Below are 21,534 nucleotides of genomic sequence, written 5' to 3'. Positions count from 1 at the left end.
CATCTAATGCAATGAATAAGTTATACTTTCCCTTGAGGCAATGGCATACCAATAGGAGAGCAGGGGACCCTCAGCCATATAAGACAACATCAGTATTCTGCCCAGTGCTCTCTAGGTGGGGGCTACAGATTATACATCGCAGTCCAAGATATTAATGTTACACCTGTAGCCATAAGTGATGAAACATAGCCACCAAGAGCCATCATCCCATCTCTATAATGGGCGACCAAGGCCGGTGGACAAAGTGATTCTCCACCTACAAAGTATACTATAGGGTAATATAACATATACCCTACATTTACCCAATAACTTAAGGGTACTAAATACTGAACAAAATTATAAAACGCAACACTTTTTTGCTTGCTACCATTTTTCATAAGATGAACTTAAAGATCTAAGACTTTTTTTTCTGGTCACAAAAGGTCTTTTTCTCACAAATATTGTTGACAAATTTGTGCAAATCTGTGTTGGCGAGATCTTCTCCTTTGCCGAGGTAATCTGTCCACCTCACAGGTGCGGCATATCTACATGTTGATCAGACACAATATTATTGCACAGGTTCCTAAGGGTGGCCAGGTCGTTGATTGTGACCTGTGGAGTGTTGGTCCTCTCCTCTTCAATGGCTGCGTTAAGCTGATGGATATATTGGCTTGAACTTGGACCTGATGTCGTAAACGCTGATGCAGAGTATCCCAAACAGGCTCAATGTCTGGTGAGTATGTTGGCCCTGCAAGAACTTTCCACAGCCACTGAAGAGGAGTGGAGTAATACTCTATGGGCCTCAATCAACAACCTGATCAACTCTATGAGACTGAGATGTGTTGCACTGCGTGAGGCAAATGGTGGTTTTCTGACCCCCCCCACGGATCTTGACCAAACGGCAAATTTTATAATGGCCACCCTAGGGCACTAGTGCAATAATCATGCTGTCCAATTATATCTTGATATGGTGAGGTGGATCGATTATCTTGGCAAAGGAGAAGAGCTCACCACCACAGATTTAGACACATTTGAGAGAAATAGGTGTTTAGTGTACAAAGAATAAGTCTTAGATCTTTGAGTTCAGCTCATGAAAAATGGGAGCGTTTATTTTTTTTTTCCAGTATATATACATTGCTGCCAAGAAACCCAATAAATGAAAATGTTGTACTTTGGAGCACAAGTCAGGTGGGCCACTTCAATAATCTTCTCTTTTTGTTGACCAAAGTCAATGACGCGAAGGGCAATCGTGTGGGATATCTTCATTCATCGCTCGTTTCAAAAGGATTAAAATCATGTCCCCTCTAATCTTCAACGCAGGAGAACATCTTCCATTCATTCATTATTATATAGTAAGAAGAGTTAAGCAAAGTGTGTGGGACACAATCCGCCACCGCTAACAGCAACACTGCTCCCTAGGAACCCGTCCCCGGTAATAGCCGGCGGCTCGCTTCTGCAATAGCTGCCTCTGTCGCTACAATGTATATTCTATCTACATGAAAGCACATAATGCGAAATTCTAAAGAATCCAATACAACACTTCAAGGAAGATCACCGCATTGTGCTCCAGTCTGGTGAATTATAACCAAGGCAGAATGTGAAGTCAAGGAGTCCCGCCAGCTCACTCATTGCCATCTTCACGCTCTTCGGTTACATCTTGCAATACAATATGTGTTTACTTTAATAATCTACTCTTGTCTGAGTCCTATCCATTCCCCGATGTAGTGCAGCAAGTACCGAGAAGAGAACGTTTTAACTTTCCCCACAAATAGATTGGAGGAGCACAAAGGCGAGCTCCCCATACATCCAAACCCTCCAGTCTTATGTCTTGATCCTCTTCTTTTTTTTTTTCATTTCTATATCAATTGCCCAAACACAAAAGCAGAACTTCACTCTTCTAGTCTAAACTATTTGTAGTAACTGCTTTGATCTCCGCTGTACTGCGGGTCATCCCAAGGTGATGGAAACCAAACTCGCTCCCTTGGAAACTACACAAATATATATGACTAAGGAGAAAATAGATCAGAGAAATAAAAAGGAGATGGAATTAAATCATAAAGTTGGAGAAGCGGATGCTTTATATTCTACAAGTCAGTGGTGCCATCTACAATATTAAACAATAGCAAATTCATTATCGGAATCACTGTTTAGAAGTGTAATTAAAAGTAAAAAATGCTATGATTGCCCCAGTTGAAGGAAGGGCTGTAGTAGACTCCAAGTGACCAGTTAGTTTTTGAAGTTGATGTCTTGATCAAAGGTACCCAATACTCGAGGGCTGTACGTTAGGGACAAATGTTGGCCATCTGGTCCAATGTCACAGAAAGAATACTGTATCATTGACTAATAAAAAAATGAGTGATAAAAAGTCAGGATTCAGAGCATTGCAGATTGGGGTTTACGATGCCATTAAGCTAAAAAAAAAGTTACAATTCCTAAGTATCACTTACATAATTGAAAGAATCTACAATGGGCAAAATGAGCATCAAAACCGGACCACAGCACAATAGAAAGTGGGATAGCACAAAAATACCCCAATAAGAAATATTAATACCAATTAGATAATTATGTTAATTTATTGATACAAAAAAAAGTAAAAACATATAACAAAAGTACAAAATGGAAAAAGGCAAAAGGAGCAAAAAGTCACCAAAAAAACAAATCCTAAAAAGAAGATGTGACGCAAGGATGAAAAAATAAAGAATAAAATCAATCAAATTGACAAAATGGCCATACCAGGAAAAATAGTGCAATAATATTAAACATAATACACTACATAAACACACATCTGGGAACTAAATAAGAATATTCATAAATTATAGTTGTGATCTAGGATTATAGGTATACATATATAATGTATGAATATGAGTCGAAATAAAGTGCAAGTGCAAAGCCGAAGGGGTCATACAATTCCTAAATAGGTCTAATACCACAATTCCCTTATATAGTTAGTAGTGATGAGCGAGTGTATTTGTTGCTCGGGTTTTACCGAGCATGCTCGGGTGGTCTCCGAGTGTTTATGACTGGAGATGCTCGGAGATTAAGTTTTCATAGCCTCAGCAGCATGATTTACAGCTATTAGCCAGCTTGATTACATGTGGGGATTACCTAGCAACCAGGCAACCCCCACATGTACTCAGCCTGGCTAGTAGCTGTAAATCATTCAGCTGCCGTGATGAAAACTAAATCTCCGAACACTAACAAATACTCAGAGGTCACCAGAGCGTGCCCGGGAAAACCCGAGCAACAAGGACACTCGCTCATCACTAATAGTTAGAAAACCTGTAAAAATTAATCAAAACTATTGATCCAGACAAGTGATCATGTTGAATGGTGAGTTCCTGCTCCTCTGCCATGCACCCCAATGTGCGTTTCGCAAGTTGCTTCCTCAGGAACTACAGCACAATATAAGGTGGTGGCCTGGTTTGATGAAACACATTTTTCTTTTATACCATGTGGATGGTAGAGTTCAACTGCATCTCTTACTTGAGAGAACAGATGGCACCATGCTGCACTATAGGAAAAAGTCAATCCGTGTGATGTTCTGGGTAATGTTTTCCTGGGAAACATTGAGTCTTGGCTTTTATTTGGAGCTTATTTTCTTTGTTCTATCAACCAGAACATTGTGTAGACCAAGAACCCACCACTTTCCTTCGCATCTATACTTCCTAATGGCAGTAACTTTTTCAGTAACAAAATGCTAATGCAAATTTTGGAAACCTATGAAAATACTTTGCAACCTGGTGCTGTCCAATTTCTACATGAATTGCCCCTGTACCATATTTTGATGCCTCCTTCTTCCCAGTGATGTTCTGTATGTGTGACCTCACATGTAATAAATGATTCATATGGTCACAAGTGTTTGGGATATTTCCTTTAAAATGATCAAGGCGCAGCGCAGGCAAATAAAACAAGAGCAAATAGAGTTCTATAGACTCAAATGACAAAATGGGAATTTTTAGTTTTTGCCAATAAGACTTTCATAAATCCAATTTTAGATTTGCCTTTTTTTACGCTCAAGTACCCTCATAGGAATTAGTATAACGTTGGTCAATATGGTCTCCAGCAAGGCATAGAAACCTGATTAAATGCATTGGGAAAATGTTCTACGTTCTCAAAGTCTCTAACATTAGAGTCAATTTTAGAAAATTGCGAAATAGGACTCCGCTGTGCTTATTTTAGACTGAAAAAAACGGATAAGTTGGATGAAGACAGGAAATGTTGTCAACTCTTTGTTGCTCTGCGGAAAGTTGAGGGATGATTCTGTCGACTCCTCTGGGACTCTTACAGTCAATCGAATTCCAAACTGCCTGCCAAAATTTCACTGAATTACCTCTTTAATCTTTCCATGGCACTACAAACTAAACTGTAAGTGTTTGGACAAGGTCTCGTGGATGCTGCCAAATCGTTGCATAAACAGGGATACTTTGTAATAAATAGGTCTCTGAAAATTATTACATCAAAATGGAAAGCGGTTGGGGTTCATTACGTCGATATGTTCCCATCCAGTACATCAGAGACATTTTGGAATGCCATCTTAAAAATTATTTCATGAAGATAAATCCTAACTGAAAATTCCTTAAAAAAATCATATATACTCACATTCAGAGCATGTGAATATATTATGAGTTCAGCAGCGATTTCTCTATTTTATGCCCGGGGCATATTATTGAAACAGAAAAATTCTCCAGAAAGATTTCTACACCTATTTTTCCACTTCCTACTGCCGATCACAGCTGCAACATTAAATGACTTAGGCTACGTTCACATTAGCGTTGTGCGACGCAGCGTCGGGCGCCGCTGCGTCGCCGCATGCATCATGCACCCCTATATTTAACATGGGGGCGCATGGACATGCGTTGTGCTGCGTTTTGCGACGCATGCGTTTTTTTGGCCGCAAGCGTTGGGCGCAGAAAACGCAGCATGTTGCATTTTTTTTGCGTCCAAATTTCGGCAAAAAAGGACGCATGCGTCGCAAAACGCAGCGTTTTTGCGTGCATTTTGTTGCGTTTTTGTTTGCGTTGTCTCAGACGCAACATCGCACAACGCAAATGTGAACGTAGCCTTCGAAAGTAGGACAAATAATCCTAAATGTTATTTGTTTTAATCCAGAAGTGTCACCCAGCTTCAGATTTTCATTCACGAGACTAGAGACAACCATTCTACTGAACAAACACCATAAGTTTTAACTTCTGCCTCCTTTGAAAAGAGTTACTGGCACAATATATCTTGGAACAGATTAGGGGCCTTTAAATGAACCTTAGTCTATGAGATACAGATACAAGACATCATCGAACTGTGTCCCTGAAGAACAGACAGATTTTTTCTTAAGAATCCCATGTTTGGCTACAAAACTGGCCATACACAAGACGATTGATCAATGGAGAGCTGGAGAGCTTTCACTCAAAACTTACCAAAAACATTCATGCTCTGCCAAGAAGATTGGTAAAAGCCAATGCCAGACCTCATAAGAGAAATGTACTGTATCAAACATGTCAAATATCATTATGACTGATAAACCAATGGGGGGGGGGGGGGGAAAGAGTCAGGGGAATCTCATACACAGTCACCTGATCCCACCAAAACTGAACTTTTTCTATTGTGTATGACCACAAAAGCAGTAGGAGACCTCCCCTACTGATCAGTTTGTAATAGAAGCCACAAGACACTAAGCTCACCCCTATTAATAAGTCCAGCCCATGGGCAACCCTTATTAATACGTCCAGCCCATGAGCAACTCCTATTAATAAGTCCAGCCCATGAGCAACCCTTATTAATAAGTCCAGCCCATGAGCAACTCCTATTAATAAGTCCAGCCCATGAGCAACCCTTATTAATAAGTCCAGCCCATGAGCAACCCTTATTAATAAGTCCAGCCCATGAGCAACCTTGAAGTAATAATTGTAGAGCTCATTACAAATGGATTCCCTGTGAGAACCTGTGGCCAAGTGTTTGTTTTTTTACTTTATCATTCATTTTTAGGATCCTTGTTCCTTAATTGCAAATGTATACATAAATGTATATATCTGGGGTCCATCGCTTACAGAGAGGATTTTTGCAAACCTCCCCAAAAACCTACATACGCCATAGAAATATTTCCATTGTAACTTTCCTGCACTATTCCGGTTGTTGCCATTGAATTATTTTACCTATCATTAATCTAATGCTTTCGGTGTAAAGGCATCAGAGGGCTTATTCAGATCGGATCAGAAAACTGCTTTTGGCTAATTTTATTTATAAAAAAAAATGCTAACAGAGCCTTTTGCATCCCAAATTAAACCAATTTGAAATTTCATGAATACGGCTGGGAAAAAACAAAACAACACTAATACAAGAGATTTTCACAGCTGCCAAGCTCTACTTTGCAATACACAGATTATATGTAAAATTAATGCATAGGTGCTATAAGTTGATGTGTAACATGAATGTCTCGGCCCGACTCCAGAGCTTTCTAGTAAATCATTAACTGTGCATAAAAAAATCAATGTAGTCCACTCCTCAACTTATATTTGGTTTCTGGCTTCAGACTCATTAGGTTTGGAAGACGAAACAAGGGCTGGAAAGTTCAGGCAAGACCATGCACTGTCTTCAACAGGTAGATGATGAAAATGTGCAGAGATACAGGATAATAAAAAAATAAACAAACAAAAACAACATGGCTGGCTTTTTCCAAAAACAGCACAAAAGTCCAGAGGTTTAGTATCTTCTTGCTTATCCAGGCTCTAATTGAGAACAGACATGCACTACTCCAAGGTCATGGAATTTTGGAAATCACAGTATAGATCCACAAGTTAATGATATGAAAATATTGGAAAAAATGGAAATATATATATTTTTTTTAAACTTCTCGATTTATTCAGTATCTAGTATGAGCACCACATGCAGAAATCCCCGCACTTACAGACCTTGGCATGTTATATTATTAATGTTTGTCTGAGAAATGTTGCACAAGTTAGAGCGCTTTGCAAAATCATCAAGATCAGCTACTGGCAGCACCCTCTACAATAACCAACCAATGACATCCCAGATGAGCTCCAAGGGAGACAAGTCAGGAGACTGTGCAGGCCATTGTAGCACATTTAGACTACGCAGGATGCTCACAGTAGCAAGCAAAAAAAGTAAAGTGTTGTGTTGAAAAAGGTCTCCTGGGACACTTTGCAGAAAAGGCTGTATGACTTGTTCCACCACTAAATCAATGTAATGCAGCGTTGATCGTGCACCTGGTATGGAGTGGTCCGGCTACTGTACCTTATGCCACCTCACATCATAATCCCAGAACTAGGAACTGGTGTGAGATTCTCACATGAAGGCATCTTTATGAGGTCACGTCTCCTCTCTGAAAGGAACACATGGAGCAGAACATAACCTCAATGGGTGAAAAGAAAGACCTCTGAAGCAAGCAGTTCAGAACATTGGTCTGGTGACAACAATGGCAACACCATGAAGAAGCCTTCATGAGGGAACATCTACACTGGTCCTACTCTTAGGATTATGGAGTGGGGTAGCATTACGTAAGGCAGATTGACCCTTCTGGTCTTCATTCCAAGTACACCAACAGCTCGACCTATTTTGGTTGTGTGGCCAATAGTGCAACAAATCTATGCAACAATTAAAAAATGGAAATACTCAACGGTCACAAAAGAAAAGACCACTAACAGTCCTCAAACACTAGGAAAAATTGATTCACCAAGTTAGGGTCTGAAGGAGAGGTGCATAGCTCCAATTGAAATCTTATCTCTGGCATATTTCGAGACACAAAATTGTCAGACATTGACCCTCAGGGTTGCATACTATTCATGGAAACCTTGCATGTAAGTTTCCCTACACCAACTGGATTTCTGCAAGTAGAACCAGTACCCCTAGAAAGAACCATTGACCTTGATTGATTGTCCAACCCCCCTCATTGGGAATAATGTGATATCCTTTGTGCTTGGGGTGTTCTTTTAACATTTATTAATAAAAAGTATCAAATTATTTCTTATTAACCTTGAAACAAATAAATGTATCCAACAGCAGCGTTCCGGATACTCGTCCGGCCGCTCCTAACAAACTGCTTATTTTAAGCCGAGAGATAGAAATCTCGTCAAATAATGTTCTGCAAACTTAAAATGATTTCCACAAATGGACAGCTTTGATTTATGATTATCACCACAACACCAAGACAAATAATTTATGGAGGAACAGAATATTCTAAGAGGAGAATTTTCAGAACATATACAAGATAAATAGCAGGATGGAAACATCAGCCCTCTGTGCCGCGGTGCTAATATGGATGATGTATAGGAACTTGTAATGATTTATAACTTATGTATCCCGGAGCCGTGACTGAAAAGAAACAAATTGCTTACTGTTAGCACAAATCCATTTTCAGGTAAAATATGGGCTTGAACTTTGCTAATCAAATAATGGCCGTTGTGCCTATGCAGCGCTTATATACGAGCGGCGGGTCATCGTAGAAGGGATGAAACATTGCTGGATACAAAGTCTTTATGGAGGTCTACGTGTTTTCTACAATTTAGTAGTTTCTACTTTCAGAATATTAAATGCGCCAGGGAAATGGCTTAAACGACACTTTCACTAGTGGAGTCTTCATATACGAACTTATCCTTTCAGCAGTAAGGCGGCATCGATCCGTACAGGGCACAAGTCGCAATTTACGACAACGGATAAAGGCAATGGGCACCACTCCGCAAAGGAAATATTTAGAGGGGTAGAAAAACTTGTAAACAGTGAGAAGGGGGCTTACAGCAAAGGTCAAAAACGGGCAAAATTCTGATGCGGCTTAACGTCATTGCACCCCCTAACCACCTGGGGCAGTATGGCCTAATGCTTGGCTGTAGGTCTGGTTGAGATGGGACAGTATATAATATATACACACTGTTTACAAGTACAACAGACTCATCCGGTCTACAGTTTTGTTTAATAATTGAGGCAGTTTATAATGTAAGATCAGGTGATAAGTCAGCTTCAGCTTGAAAACCAATTACATACAATTGCGTCAAAAATGATTTACATTTTTTCATTTATCCAATCTTTTCATATTATAATCCAGCTGTACAATGTTATCAACTAAACTGTTAGGAATTTGTTTGTATGCATGGCTTTTTTTTTTTAAAGTTTGAGGTAATTGAGAAGCGACACGATTCACTGACAATTACAAACATAAAAATGCTTGTCATTTACCGAACACCAACAAGCAAACATGAATTAATGACTCAAAATTACTTTCTTTTATAGCGGAGTTGAACAACAACAAAAAAAGCGTGAGCGCAGTTCATAGAAATATAACGAAAGCAAAAACTGGAAAACAAAAACAGCAAAAGATGGAGAACATGTTCCTTATCACTTAAAAGAAAACGCATAAGATAAATGTGTCACTATTATCAGTAACTCAGACTCTGGTCTCATGCAATGTAGCAAAGTGAACTACGATTGTTCATTCTTTGTTCATAAGGGGCGTTTCACCATGAAGACAGTCATCCTAAGCCATGGAGGGCTACCCATGCCAAAAATGTTGGACATGTAGGATTAAGCTGTAGAACAGCTATAGAAATGCAGCAATGCTAACCTACAAATATTGTAACCTCAGCAATTATTATTAGAAAATCTTTTCTAGATTTTTTTTTTTTTACATTGAGTTTTCTTCGAGACGACCGGGCCCCCCTCCCATTAGGCGAAGGGCACCCCTCCCGCTAGACGAACGGCACCCTCACAAGACAACCGGCACCCTCACAAGACAACCGGCACCCTCACAAGACAACCGGCACCCTCACAAGACAACCGGCACCCTCACAAGACAACCGGCACCCTCACAAGACAACCGGCACCCTCACAAGACAACCGGCACCCTCACAAGATAACCGGCACCCTCACAAGACAACCGGCACCCTCACAAGACAACCGGCACCCTCACAAGACAACCGGCACCCTCACAAGACAAACGGCACCATCTCCAGTACTCCTTATTAAACCATTTAACCAATTTCAAACAATTTCATCAAAGAGAGGAAAAAAGCAATTGCCTTAAAATTTAAACATTTTATTGAGATCCATTTTAAAATACATATGAAATATATATTTTTAAAGAAAAACAAAATGTAATAAAATAAAACTGGCACCTTTCCATATTGGTCAGGCCCTTTCCATTTTGCACTACGTGTCTCCATAGTTTTATTCTATTACATTTTGTTGTTAGTTAAAAATATATATTTCATATGTATTTTAAAATGGATCTCAAAAAAATGTTTAAATTTTAAGACAAAAGCTTTTTCCTCTCTCTTTGATGAATGTTTTTTGAAAGCCACCTAGCCTAGGCATATTATACTTTTTGAAAGCAATGTCATACAATGTAGAAACATTAGCATTTTCATGCATATAAATATATGATGCAACTATACATCTCCGAGAAAAAGAACATTAATAACATGATAATATAGAACCACTTACCATGATGGACAACGCCCTTCAGTCCATGAATAATAGGATCCAGAGCTGGATTGTTTTTCTGTGTGGCCTAAAAGAAAAGGAAAAAGGAAAGAAAATATTTAAAAAAGGACAAAGTTATAACTTTGTGATTGTCGTATATTTGTTTCTCATATAGAAACGCGTTGCTTCTGGTTTGGCAAAAAAACACATAATTTGACCCACATATCGAAAATGTTTCTTTATGGTCCAGGTTATCTAATCTCTTATTTTTTTAGACCATATTTTAAGGTTGACAGCTGGCAAGTTCAGATTTTGCTCATATTTAGAATACTTTTCTTAGTTTTATTTTGTTTTGGTACAGTGGGCCAAACCTATTTTTCATGTGTACTGGTATAAGCATAAACCTTTTATACCAGCGAATGAGTGTTCATAAAAATGCTCAATCCCATTTACGGACCTGTGTGAAACTGTGGATATATTAGCAATTGTTCTTCAGGTTACAGTTTTTGTTAGCCAGTAGGAATGGGGCAGTGATAAAAGAATGAATCGATTTTTGGCAATGGGGCAAAAACGGCCAATCTCAATGAGTTAACTCTTGACAACTCTGCACCAGCGCAAGGTTTAAATCTCGACTTGGCTGCCATCAACCAAGGGAAAGGAGTACAGTATTTAGTGCGATAAGTAACGGAGATTATATGATGGAGACCAACTTCAAGAAAGGTAAATTTAATGATACACTCCATATAGGCTACTTGTCCCGTGGGACAGTAACTTACTAAGCTATGGTGTTGACAAATTACTATTTTCAACACATCTCGACAGTCTTAGCTTTGCAACATCTGGAAAGCCTCACGTTGAAGACCACCGCTCCCAATACCTGACAATGCAACGCTAAATGTCCAGGCATAAAACCATTCCCCTCTAAACCATCTCCAATCAAAATTTTCACTTATGGAAAAAAAACTTCAGATCCCAATACAAGTCCTTCAAATCGTATAATTTTATTCATGAACATGAAAATTTTCATCTTAATATCTTTATTGTAAAAAGTTTCCTATACGAGAATTTTGGGAAATACAGATTTAGCAGATTTTTTTTTTTTAAAGAACCATCTGGTCTTCTTGACCAAAATATGGGACAAGGCACAGAATATAGAGGGGAAAATATATATTTTAAAAACCCCAAAGTATTAAAAAAAGATGATGTTAAGATCTGAACAAGCCCGAGGTCATGGGAGGAGATGGCTTTGTCGATATGGTCAAAAACAGAGTTGGATGTTATAGAGTCTAATATTCTGACTTAAAGTGTTTGAAAACTACTTTAGCCACTCGGGAAACTCATTGTGAACCTTGCAGAACTGTTGGAAATCTTACCGCTCATGAACTCCAGTCTTGGTTGATTTAGAACAGTTTTTCCATAAAAACACCGTTGTGAGCACAGCTATGATGTCTACCATTATGTGAATCGTGACCGGAGGTTTTTTTAGACCCTCATTATAAAAGATGTTCTGTGTTTGCCACTCTTGGACTTCACAATGCAGCCTCGGCTTCCTCAATAATGTATTAATTTTGGGAAAAAGTGCAGAATTTCAGTTTGTATGGGTTATGTATTATTCTATATATTATGTATAAGAACATCTTGGATATTTTGGGTTAGTTCAGTAACAAAATACTGAATTCTCACTGATAGAGTTTAGAAGTGTTTTTCATATATTCATGGAGTCGGGTCTATTACAAAAGGGTCTTTAGAGTTGTTGATGCATTGCTTACGTAGGATTGTTCTCTATATATTTTAAAAATTCTCATTTTATATATATTATATACTATTAGTGATGAGCGAGTGTACTCATTGCTCGAGTTTTCCCGCGCACGCTCGAGTGGTCTCTGAGTATTTATGACTGCTCGGAGATTAAGTTTTCATCTCCTCAGCTGAATGATTTACAGCTATTAGCCAGCTTGATTACATGTGAGGATTTCCTAGCAACCAGGCAACCCCCACATGTACTCAGGCAGGGTAGTAGCTGTAAATCATTCAACTGCTGTGATGAAAACTAAACACTAACAAATACTCGGAGGTCATCCGAGCGTGCTCGGGAAAACCCGACCAACGAGTACACTCACTCACCACTATTTACTATGCCTTTTTATATGGTCATGACATATATTTCACAGCTCTTTTTAGAAATATGACCAGCATCCCAGAGGAAATTTAAAGCAGAGGAAGAACTCTGGCCCAAGCCATAAAACCTTAAAGGTTTATTCCAATCTTTAGAATTCATCCCCTATCTGCCAAGTAGTCCCATGACTGGAAGACCCACTGATCCCAAGAACGGGTCTCTGCAGAAGCCAATCCGAATAGAGTGGTAGCCGGACAAGCGCACCATCATTTCACCTTATCAAACACTATTCAGTCTGAAATATGCAAATTGGCAAAAACAACAATTGATGAGCAAATAAAGAATTTGTGTTCTTATTCAGCTTTACAAAAATCCCATCCTTTTCTCTTTATCTTTCCAAAGTTAACCCCTTTCTACCCTCGGACGGGATAGTACGTCCGAGGGCAGAACCCCCGCTTTGATGTGGGTTCCGGCGGTGAGCCCGCATCAAAGTCAAGACATGTCAGTTGTTTTGAACAGTTGACATGTGCCCGCAATAGGCGCGGGTGGAAACACGATCCGCCTGCACCTATTAACTAGTTAAATGCCGCTGTCTAACTCTGACAGTGGCATTTAACAAGCACACACCGCTGACCCCCCGTCAAACGATCAGGGGTCATCGGCGAGTCGGCATAACGACCAGAGTTATCCTTGAGATCTCTGTGGTTGTTGATGCCGGATTGCCATGAGCGCCACCCTGTGGTCGGCACTCATAGCAATGCATCAATTCTGCTACATAGGGGCGATCTGAGCATTGCCTCTATGTAGCAGAGCCGATCAAGTTGTGGCAGCTTCTAGCCCCCCATAGAGACTATTGAAGCTTTCCAAAATGTAAAAAAAAATGTTTTTAAAAATATGAAAAAAATATATAAAAGTTTAAATCGCCCCCTTTCGCCCCATTCAAAATAAAAATAAATCAAACCTACACATATTTGGTATTGTCGCGTTCAGAATCGCCCGATCTATCAATAAAAAAAAAGGATTAACCTGATCGCTAAATGGCATAGCGATAAAAAAAAGTCAAAACCCCAGAATTCCGATTTTTTTTGGTCGCCGCGACATTGCATTAAAATGCAATAATGGGTGATTACAAGATCGCATCAGCACAAATGTGGTATCATTAAAAATGTCAGCTCGGCATGCAAAAAATAAGCCTTCACCCAACCCCAGATCACAAAAAAAAAAATGGAGACGCTACGGGTATCGGAAAATGGGGCAATTTTTTTTTTGTTTAGCAAACTTTGGAATTATTTTTCACCACTTAGATAGATAAAAAAGAACCTAGACATGTTTGGTGTCTATGAACTCGTAATGACCTGGAGAATCACAATGGCAGGTCAGTTTTAGCATTTAGTGAGCCTAGCAAAAAAGCCAAACAAAAAACAAGTGTGAGAAGGAGGGGAGCGAGAAACGAAAAAAACGAAAAAAGCTGGGGTCATAAAGGGGCTAAACATAACATTTGAACAAAATGGTATACATTAAAATAAACCCACAAATCATCCCAACCTGAATTAGAATGCATGCAGCAGAAAGTGTTAAAAGTACTCAACGGGTTAAACTATACAGAATCAAATCAAAGAAAAAAAAAAAAAAGAATTAAAAAAGGAAGGAATATAAATAGTTAGACAACAGTTGAGCAAAACAGAAAAAGAAAAAGAACTAGCAAAGTTCAGAATGATTGATGGAATGTGTCATTTGCTGAACGGTAAAGTGGGACAGCTGAAATTTTATTTAAAGCAATCTTAGTGCACCGGACCACTTACTCTCCTTTGAGAAAATAATATGATTCCTTCCCGCCGAACAGCGTCTGCTTATTTAAGCAGCAGTGTACAAGATCTTTCAATCCTTACAACCGTTGAGAAAGAGAAATGACTCACCGGGGGGTAACATTTTATCGGAATGAAGTCTATCTTATAAAAACGGCTACTGGTTTTAAATGCTTTTCCTGCAATGAAAGTAATACCTTGGATGCATCAACCTACGTGCAGCTGAGAATGGTCTATTTAATTAGAAACCTTGGTTAAGCAGAAAATAAAGGGTATTTTTTTTTTTTTTTTCAACTCGCGATCGAGAAAAATTACCTATTGGAGGTGAAAAACTACGCTTAGTGGTCGACAAGAAATTTCTATGGGATTTGCTTTGGAAAGTCACTAAAAGACCCTGAGGCCTAACAGAAAAAAATATCCATGTTCAAAACGAGGTCGTCCTTTTTTAAGCATACGGAAGATGGAAATCTTAAGAAACCGCATAACAAATACTTACCGTAATTGTCATATTTAGATTTTCAGCAAAATATGAAATTATAGTGGTTTTAACCCCTTCCAGCCTGAACTCTTTTTTTTTTATTATTATTATTTTTATCCCCATAACTTATATTGGAACCATTTTGAATTGCATAGGACTTTTTGACCTCTTTTTATTTCATCTTTGTTTCGAGCGGTGAGACTATTATAAAACATTAATTCTGGCATTTTTTATTATTCGGTACTCACAGTGTAGGATAAACATGATGTATCGCATCCAAAGGAAGGGACGGCTGCTGCGAAATGTTATAAATCCAGCGATGATTGACTGTAGGGATCGCGTGACATAATGTCATGCAATCCATGGGAGAGCCAGTGCCAATACTGCTGGAATGGCGCCAGCACCGGAGTGGAGTATAAATGTAATTATACATGGGGAAACAGGCATTTAGAAGGGGTCGTCAGAGTAGTGGACAACTATTAATCATTTCTTACTTCTACCTGTGTGTTACAGAGAAAGAAAAGCAGGAATCCATCTCTCAGTGTGTGCTGTGCATTGGAGACATCATAGCAGCTACTCTAAACCCACTAGCTCAGAGGCAACTGAAAATTAGAGACTAAAGGAACAGAAGGAAAAACTGGTGAAAAATGCAAAACACTAGTCACATAATGACCAGACAAAAGCGTTATTCCTCATGAAAAGTCAGCTATCCCTTAAGAGTTTAAGCCCACTCCTTATATCCAAACCCAACATATGATGTACTGCAGAGGTGTCAAACTGCATTCCTCGAGGGCCGCCAACAGGTCATGTTTTCAGGATTTCCTTAGCATTCCACAAGGTGCTGGAATCATTCTGTGCAGGTGATTAAATTATCACCTGTGCAATGCAAGGAAATCCTGAAAACATGACCTGTTGGCGGCCCTCGAGGAATGCAGTTTGACACCTCTGATGTACTGTACATATAAAAGTAGGGAAATTAAGCATTTCATACACTGAATTTTGCAAGTTCTACCACCTACAAAGAAAGGAGAAGTCTGTAATTTTTATCATAGGTACACTTCAACTGTGAGAGACTGAATCTAAAAATAAATTAAAAAAAAAAACAGAAAATCACATTGAACGATTTTTAAATAATTAAATTGCATTTTATTGTATCAACCTATCAACCAGCAAGAATTTGGCTCTCACAGACCTGTTAATTTTTCTTTAACAAGCCCGCCTATTCTGTACTCATTACCTTTTTTTAATTGAAACTGTTTGATTGTGTAGACCGCTGTTTTTTTATACAGGCAACAAGTTCAATCACACTCCAACCTGTCCACCATGGCCAAGACCAAAGAGCTGTCTAAGGACAACAGAGACAAAATTGTAGATCTGCACAAACATGGGATGGGCAACAGGACAATAGGCAAGCAGCTTGTTGAGAAGGCAACAACTGTTGACCATCTGTATGATCCCAGAGGAGGCAAGGGAAAAGGTCACGTGGTCAGTTGAGACCAAAATAGAACTTTTTGGTATCAACTCCACTCTCTGTGTTCAGAGGAAGAAGCAGTGAAGCATGGTGGGGGAAACATCATACTTTGGAGGTGATTTTCTGCAAAAAGGATAGGACAACTTCACCGTATTGAAGGGAGGATGGATGGGGTCATGCATAGGGCCATTTTGGCCCACAACCTCCTTCCCTCAGTAAGAGCATTGAAGTTGGGTCGTGGCTGAATCTTCCAGCATGACAATGACCCAAAACACACAGCCAGGGCAACTAAGGAACGGCTGAATATTAAGCATTTCAAGGTCCTGGAATGGCCTAGCCAGTCTCTAGACCTGAATCAAATAAAGAAAAAAAAAATCTTTGGAGGCAGCTAAAACTTAATGTTACCCAACAACATCCCCGAAACCTGAAAGATCTGGAGAGGATCTGTATGGAGAAGTGGACCAAAATCCCTGCTGCTGTGTGTGCAAACTTGGTCAAGAACTACAGGAAACGTCTGACCTCTGTAATTGCAAACAAAGGTTTCTGTACCAAACATTAAGTTCTGTTTTCTATTGCAGCAAATACTTATTTCATGTAATAAAATGCAAATTAATTCTGTAAATATCATTGACCTAGATTTTCTGTATTTTTTTTAGATTCTGTCTCACAGGTGAAGTGTACCTCTGATAAAAATTACAGACCTCTATTTGAAGGTGGGAAAACTTGCAAAAATCGGCAGTGTATCAAATACTTATTTTCCCCACCGTATGTGACAAAATCAAGAAGAGGCTAAAATACCATGTAAAATGAAGAGCTACAAAAAATTCTGAAAAGTTAGGGTTAACTGGTTCTTAAAGATGTTGGCCAGGACTTTGATGCCAATAGCTTATCTTTAAAGTAGGTTTTTAAATATTAGATTAGTTTGGGGTCCTACACCTGACTTTCCCATCAATCAGCTACTACAGTCAGGAGAAAATCTACAAAACCAGTATACCAAAGTTAAGTGGCTTTTCTTGGCTCCGATTGAGCTGCGGAACCCAAGAATGACCACTACATAGTGTGTTGAGACGTTCATCCTCCTACAGACTTTGCATGTACATTTCGATAAAATATGCTTAAAAAGGAACATGAAGGAAGACCACCTGTACACGCATGGAGACTGATGGAGCGTGCCATGATTTTTATTCGGTTGGATGTGTATGGAATTGGACCGACAACGCAGGTCTAGGACCGACAACGCAGGTCTAAATGGACAAAGATAGTTATTTTAGCTTTGTTTTGTATAGATCTACATGTTCTTCTGAGAGTCTCAATATGTCATGAAAGACATGGAGGAGATTGAGTTGAAATAACCCCTTTTAGTATCTTTCCCCGGAGAAGATTGTGCCTCATACCGGCTGATAGAATGAGAAATCTTCCAAGAAAACAAACTTCATCTGAGCTGAGATTTGGTGATGCGATTTGACTCCAGGCACTAGGTGACCGAGACTATGGATGACTGCACTGCGCTCTCGAATGTCAACAGAAGATGACAGGTGTATTCAGCCAAGGACTGCTAATTGTGTAAGAGGGAGTACACTTGCAGCACTACAGTAACCAGAGGGAAAAAAACCCACAGATTTTAGGTTTTCAACTGCATTTACCTGCACTCATCAAATCCGATTACACAAAATGAGGTTTTAAAAGGGAACCTGTCACGTTGAGTAGACTACTGAACTAGTGTTACACTCTGAGTGTTCAGACGCACCACTTCCACGATTATTTGCATGTAACATCCGATCTTGATTTTGCAGCACTGGATGACTAAAAGAGGCATTTTATGGTTTTACTAGGATACAGACGAACCACTAGTTTTAGTAGTGAAATCGTCCTGACAGGTTCCCTTTGACCACATATTACCGCACCAAAATTTTAATTTTTGCGCTTTAATTTTTTCCCATCCAGTCTTCGGATAGCTGTAACTTTCTTAATTTTTGACATAGCTACGGAATATGAGGGCTTCGGTTTTCTTGGCAAGTTGTAGTTTTGAATGACACCATTCGTTTTATCTTACAAAGTACTACAGAATGGGAAAAAAAATTCCAAATGAGGTGAAATTGTGAAAAAAAATAAAAATAAAACGCAATGTATGTTTCAGGAAGCGGTCGCTTAGCTTGGCGGCCTTAAGAAACGGATTCAAGTTAAGATTTCCTTATTACTTTAAAGTAGGTATTATACCATCGGGTGTTGGCCCCTCACCAATCTGATATTAATGGCTGATATAAATTGAAGACCGATTCTTAAGGAGCAGTCAGATAGCCTAAAAAAAAAATTGGACAGAGATCGGAATGTAGTGTATGAACTATCCGGCAACTCTACCCACCCAAGCATGACCGCTTCATGCATTATAAGCAGCTGTCACAACCGGGTTGGGAGAGCCGCCGGTCAGTGCATACAGTTGATTTTGATTTATGTGGTCATCACAATACACTCTAAGGATCAATTTGTCCAGCACACAGTGTCTTTCCCTACATTTTTTTTTTAATGGCTCCTCTCATAAAAACACCAGAAAAATCGAAAATATTTTGCTATTCATATCGTCAGACTTTCAAAGACACCAGGGGTTTAAAAGTACGGAGCTGAAGATTTTTTATGTATTTTTCACTTGGAAGATACTCAAAACTTTACAATACAAGTCAACAAGTCAACAAGAAGACAAAAAAAAAAAAAACGCATGGAAAACACCATAATCATTTTTTAAGTTTTCATTTTAAGTGCTTAATGGATTCCAAAAATCAGAACAATCTCAAAAGTATATATATAAAAAAAAAAGTCAACAGAATTCAAATTGTGTCAAAGGTGGGGTTACCCCCCCCCCCCCCATACACCCCCCCCCCCAAAAAAAAAAAAAAAAAAAAAAAGCACAATTACGCTTTTTTTTTTTTTGCTTACAGCATTCATTTTATGGTAAAAATTACCTGGCAATATGATTCTCCATGTCAGTGTGATCACAAAGATGTCAAACATGCACAATTTTGCTTGATTTAGGTTGTGAAAAAAAATCTGAAATTTGTTAAAAATAAATAAAACGCCATTACTTTTTCAAATTTTGGGATGTGGAGCTGTGTTGGGGCTTTTTTGTGCTCTGAACCAATGTTTTTATGGATATCATTTGGGGATAGATACAATGTTTTAATCGCCTGTTATTATATTTTCTTTTTTTGTGTTGAGGCATCCGAAAAAACGCAATTCTGGCATTTTTTTTTCCTTGTTACGCCAATTTTTCAATCTGATTAATCTTGTAAGGGATACGGGACACTCTCTGTTGTGCAATAAATCTATCACACTATGGCGGTTTCAATAACAGATTGCGGAGACAATGGTTGACAGCCGTTTCGCGCGGGAGTGATGCTTCCTCTGAGCACGCATCGAAGTCATGGAGCCAACATGTGATGGACCCTGTACATCAGGTCATTAAGGGGTTAAGCCGCACAGGGGCCCAAGAGGTACAGGGGCCCATTTCTACCTCCAAAGCAGGTGCAATTTAGCATTTTTAGGTGCTCTTGGGCTGCAAAGGGCCCATATATTGCTCTTGCACAGGGGCCTTTCTCTGTCTGTGTCCGCCAGTGGGTTAAGCAAACATAAAAAAATACTTCAACATTTCTGAACTCCAGAGGAAAGGAGCCTGAAGTGTCTTCCGATTGAATATAACTTCTGGAGAAAGACAGTGTGAACATAGCCTAAGGGTGGACACATCTGTAGACTTTGGTCATTTCAGAAAGTTTTTGTAACCTTACACAACCCTTTTAACATTTGAGATCTGAATACCATGAGTTTTGTAAAGCACCACACCCAAGCTGAACTTATTACTGTCCCTAAGCAACAAATAGCAATTTCATCAGATGTAATAAATCATCCGTCTGTAAAAAAATAAAATAAAATAATAATCCAATTGAGGAGACATGCACTATACAAAGGGTTTCGCGTCATTTGCCTTGTGCATGAGGGATCGCCAATGCTCGGTCGTATAAACAGAACAAGTCTCATGTGTCAGAGTACTTTGTAAGTCAACGTCTCACATAATAATAGGTAAATTCACGTCCTTGTTAGATATAATGAGATTTTAAAAGCAGACAGTGACTCTTCTGTTCACAATTCCCCATCCACTTATGAGAACACTAATGTAATGGGGGAACATGTGATCGTGATGACTTCACCGAGAATATCAAGGATGCCGCTTGACGCAAATGCAATCCATTGTCTGTTACTCTGAATCTTAGAACGGCTGCGCTATGAAACGTCCATGGAAAGGCAGACTGCCGAAAATCAAAAACAGTATATGGAAGTTGTCAGAAGAATTTGCTGTTCCCTCGAGGTAATTGGCTTTGTTGCAGAAGGCAGACTGGCCATGTAATAGGGAATAATCAGCTCATCTTTCCACCCGATCTCTTTGGCACGCTGGCTGAACACTGCGCTGTGCAATCACCGATACCAGAGCCGGGAAGTGGCTGATAAGGAAAGCGGGACAGGAATGCAACGTGTGCCGAGAAAAGGGCAATCTTCATCTTCCATTCACTCGGCAGGGATCATGAAAAATGCTAAGGCAGGTAGAAGAGTTTATTTAGCTCTTCGCACATGTAAGCATACGAAAATCAAAGAATAGTTTCACACATAACAGGTTGGGAGGACTCTGGCCAGCAAATCTGCATCCAAAGTTTAACAAAAATACACCAATATCTGAGTGCTTAACATGGATTAAATAGACACGCTGTTGATATGAAAAATTGTATCTCAGATCAATGTACTTTGAGAAATTCTCAGCAACAAGTTAATTACATTTTTAAAATCAAATTTACTTCGGTTGTGCTAGATTAAGTGTTCGGGTTTACACCAGGGGTGATCTACTGAAAAAAAATAAGGTGGGTTGTCCTCCTCAATCCAAATGAGCTAAAATTAACACTTCAAACATTTAAAATTCATAGAAAATTGTGAAAGGGAGCCAATTCATCAACGCGTTTCAAGCTTGGTTATGAACCTATACAGCATATGAAATGCGTTGATCATTAGTATCCTTTCACCACTCTGAATTTTCAATGTCTGGAATTAAGTGCTAATTTTGATCCACGTGGATCAAGCTGGACGACCTTACCTCTTTAAAGGGAGCCTGTCACCTGAATTTGGCGGGACCTTTTTTCGGTCCGATGGGCGGTGTTTTCGGGTGTTTTATTCACTCCTTCCTTTCCCGCTGGCTGCACGCTGGCCGCAATATTGGCTTGAAGTTGAT

The 21,534-nt window shown here is 39.2% G+C and overlaps 1 protein-coding gene across 2 annotated transcripts in view; it reads right to left on the bottom strand.

Annotated features, from left to right (window-relative positions):
- The window catches only part of PTPRG (protein tyrosine phosphatase receptor type G), a 513,282-nt gene that overhangs the window by 171,764 nt on the left and 319,984 nt on the right, over positions 1–21,534 (bottom strand). For both annotated transcript variants that reach the window (XM_077278905.1, XM_077278907.1), the window contains exon 6: positions 10,423–10,489. In XM_077278905.1, coding sequence (XP_077135020.1) covers positions 10,423–10,489 — 67 coding nt within the window. The remainder of the gene's footprint in view (positions 1–10,422; positions 10,490–21,534) is intronic.

This window comes from Ranitomeya variabilis, chromosome 8 (genome assembly GCF_051348905.1).
Source record: "Ranitomeya variabilis isolate aRanVar5 chromosome 8, aRanVar5.hap1, whole genome shotgun sequence".
NCBI lineage: Eukaryota > Metazoa > Chordata > Amphibia > Anura > Dendrobatidae > Ranitomeya > Ranitomeya variabilis.
The sequence above is the reverse complement of the archived record's forward strand: the minus strand, read 5'-3'. Positions and strand labels throughout refer to the sequence as shown.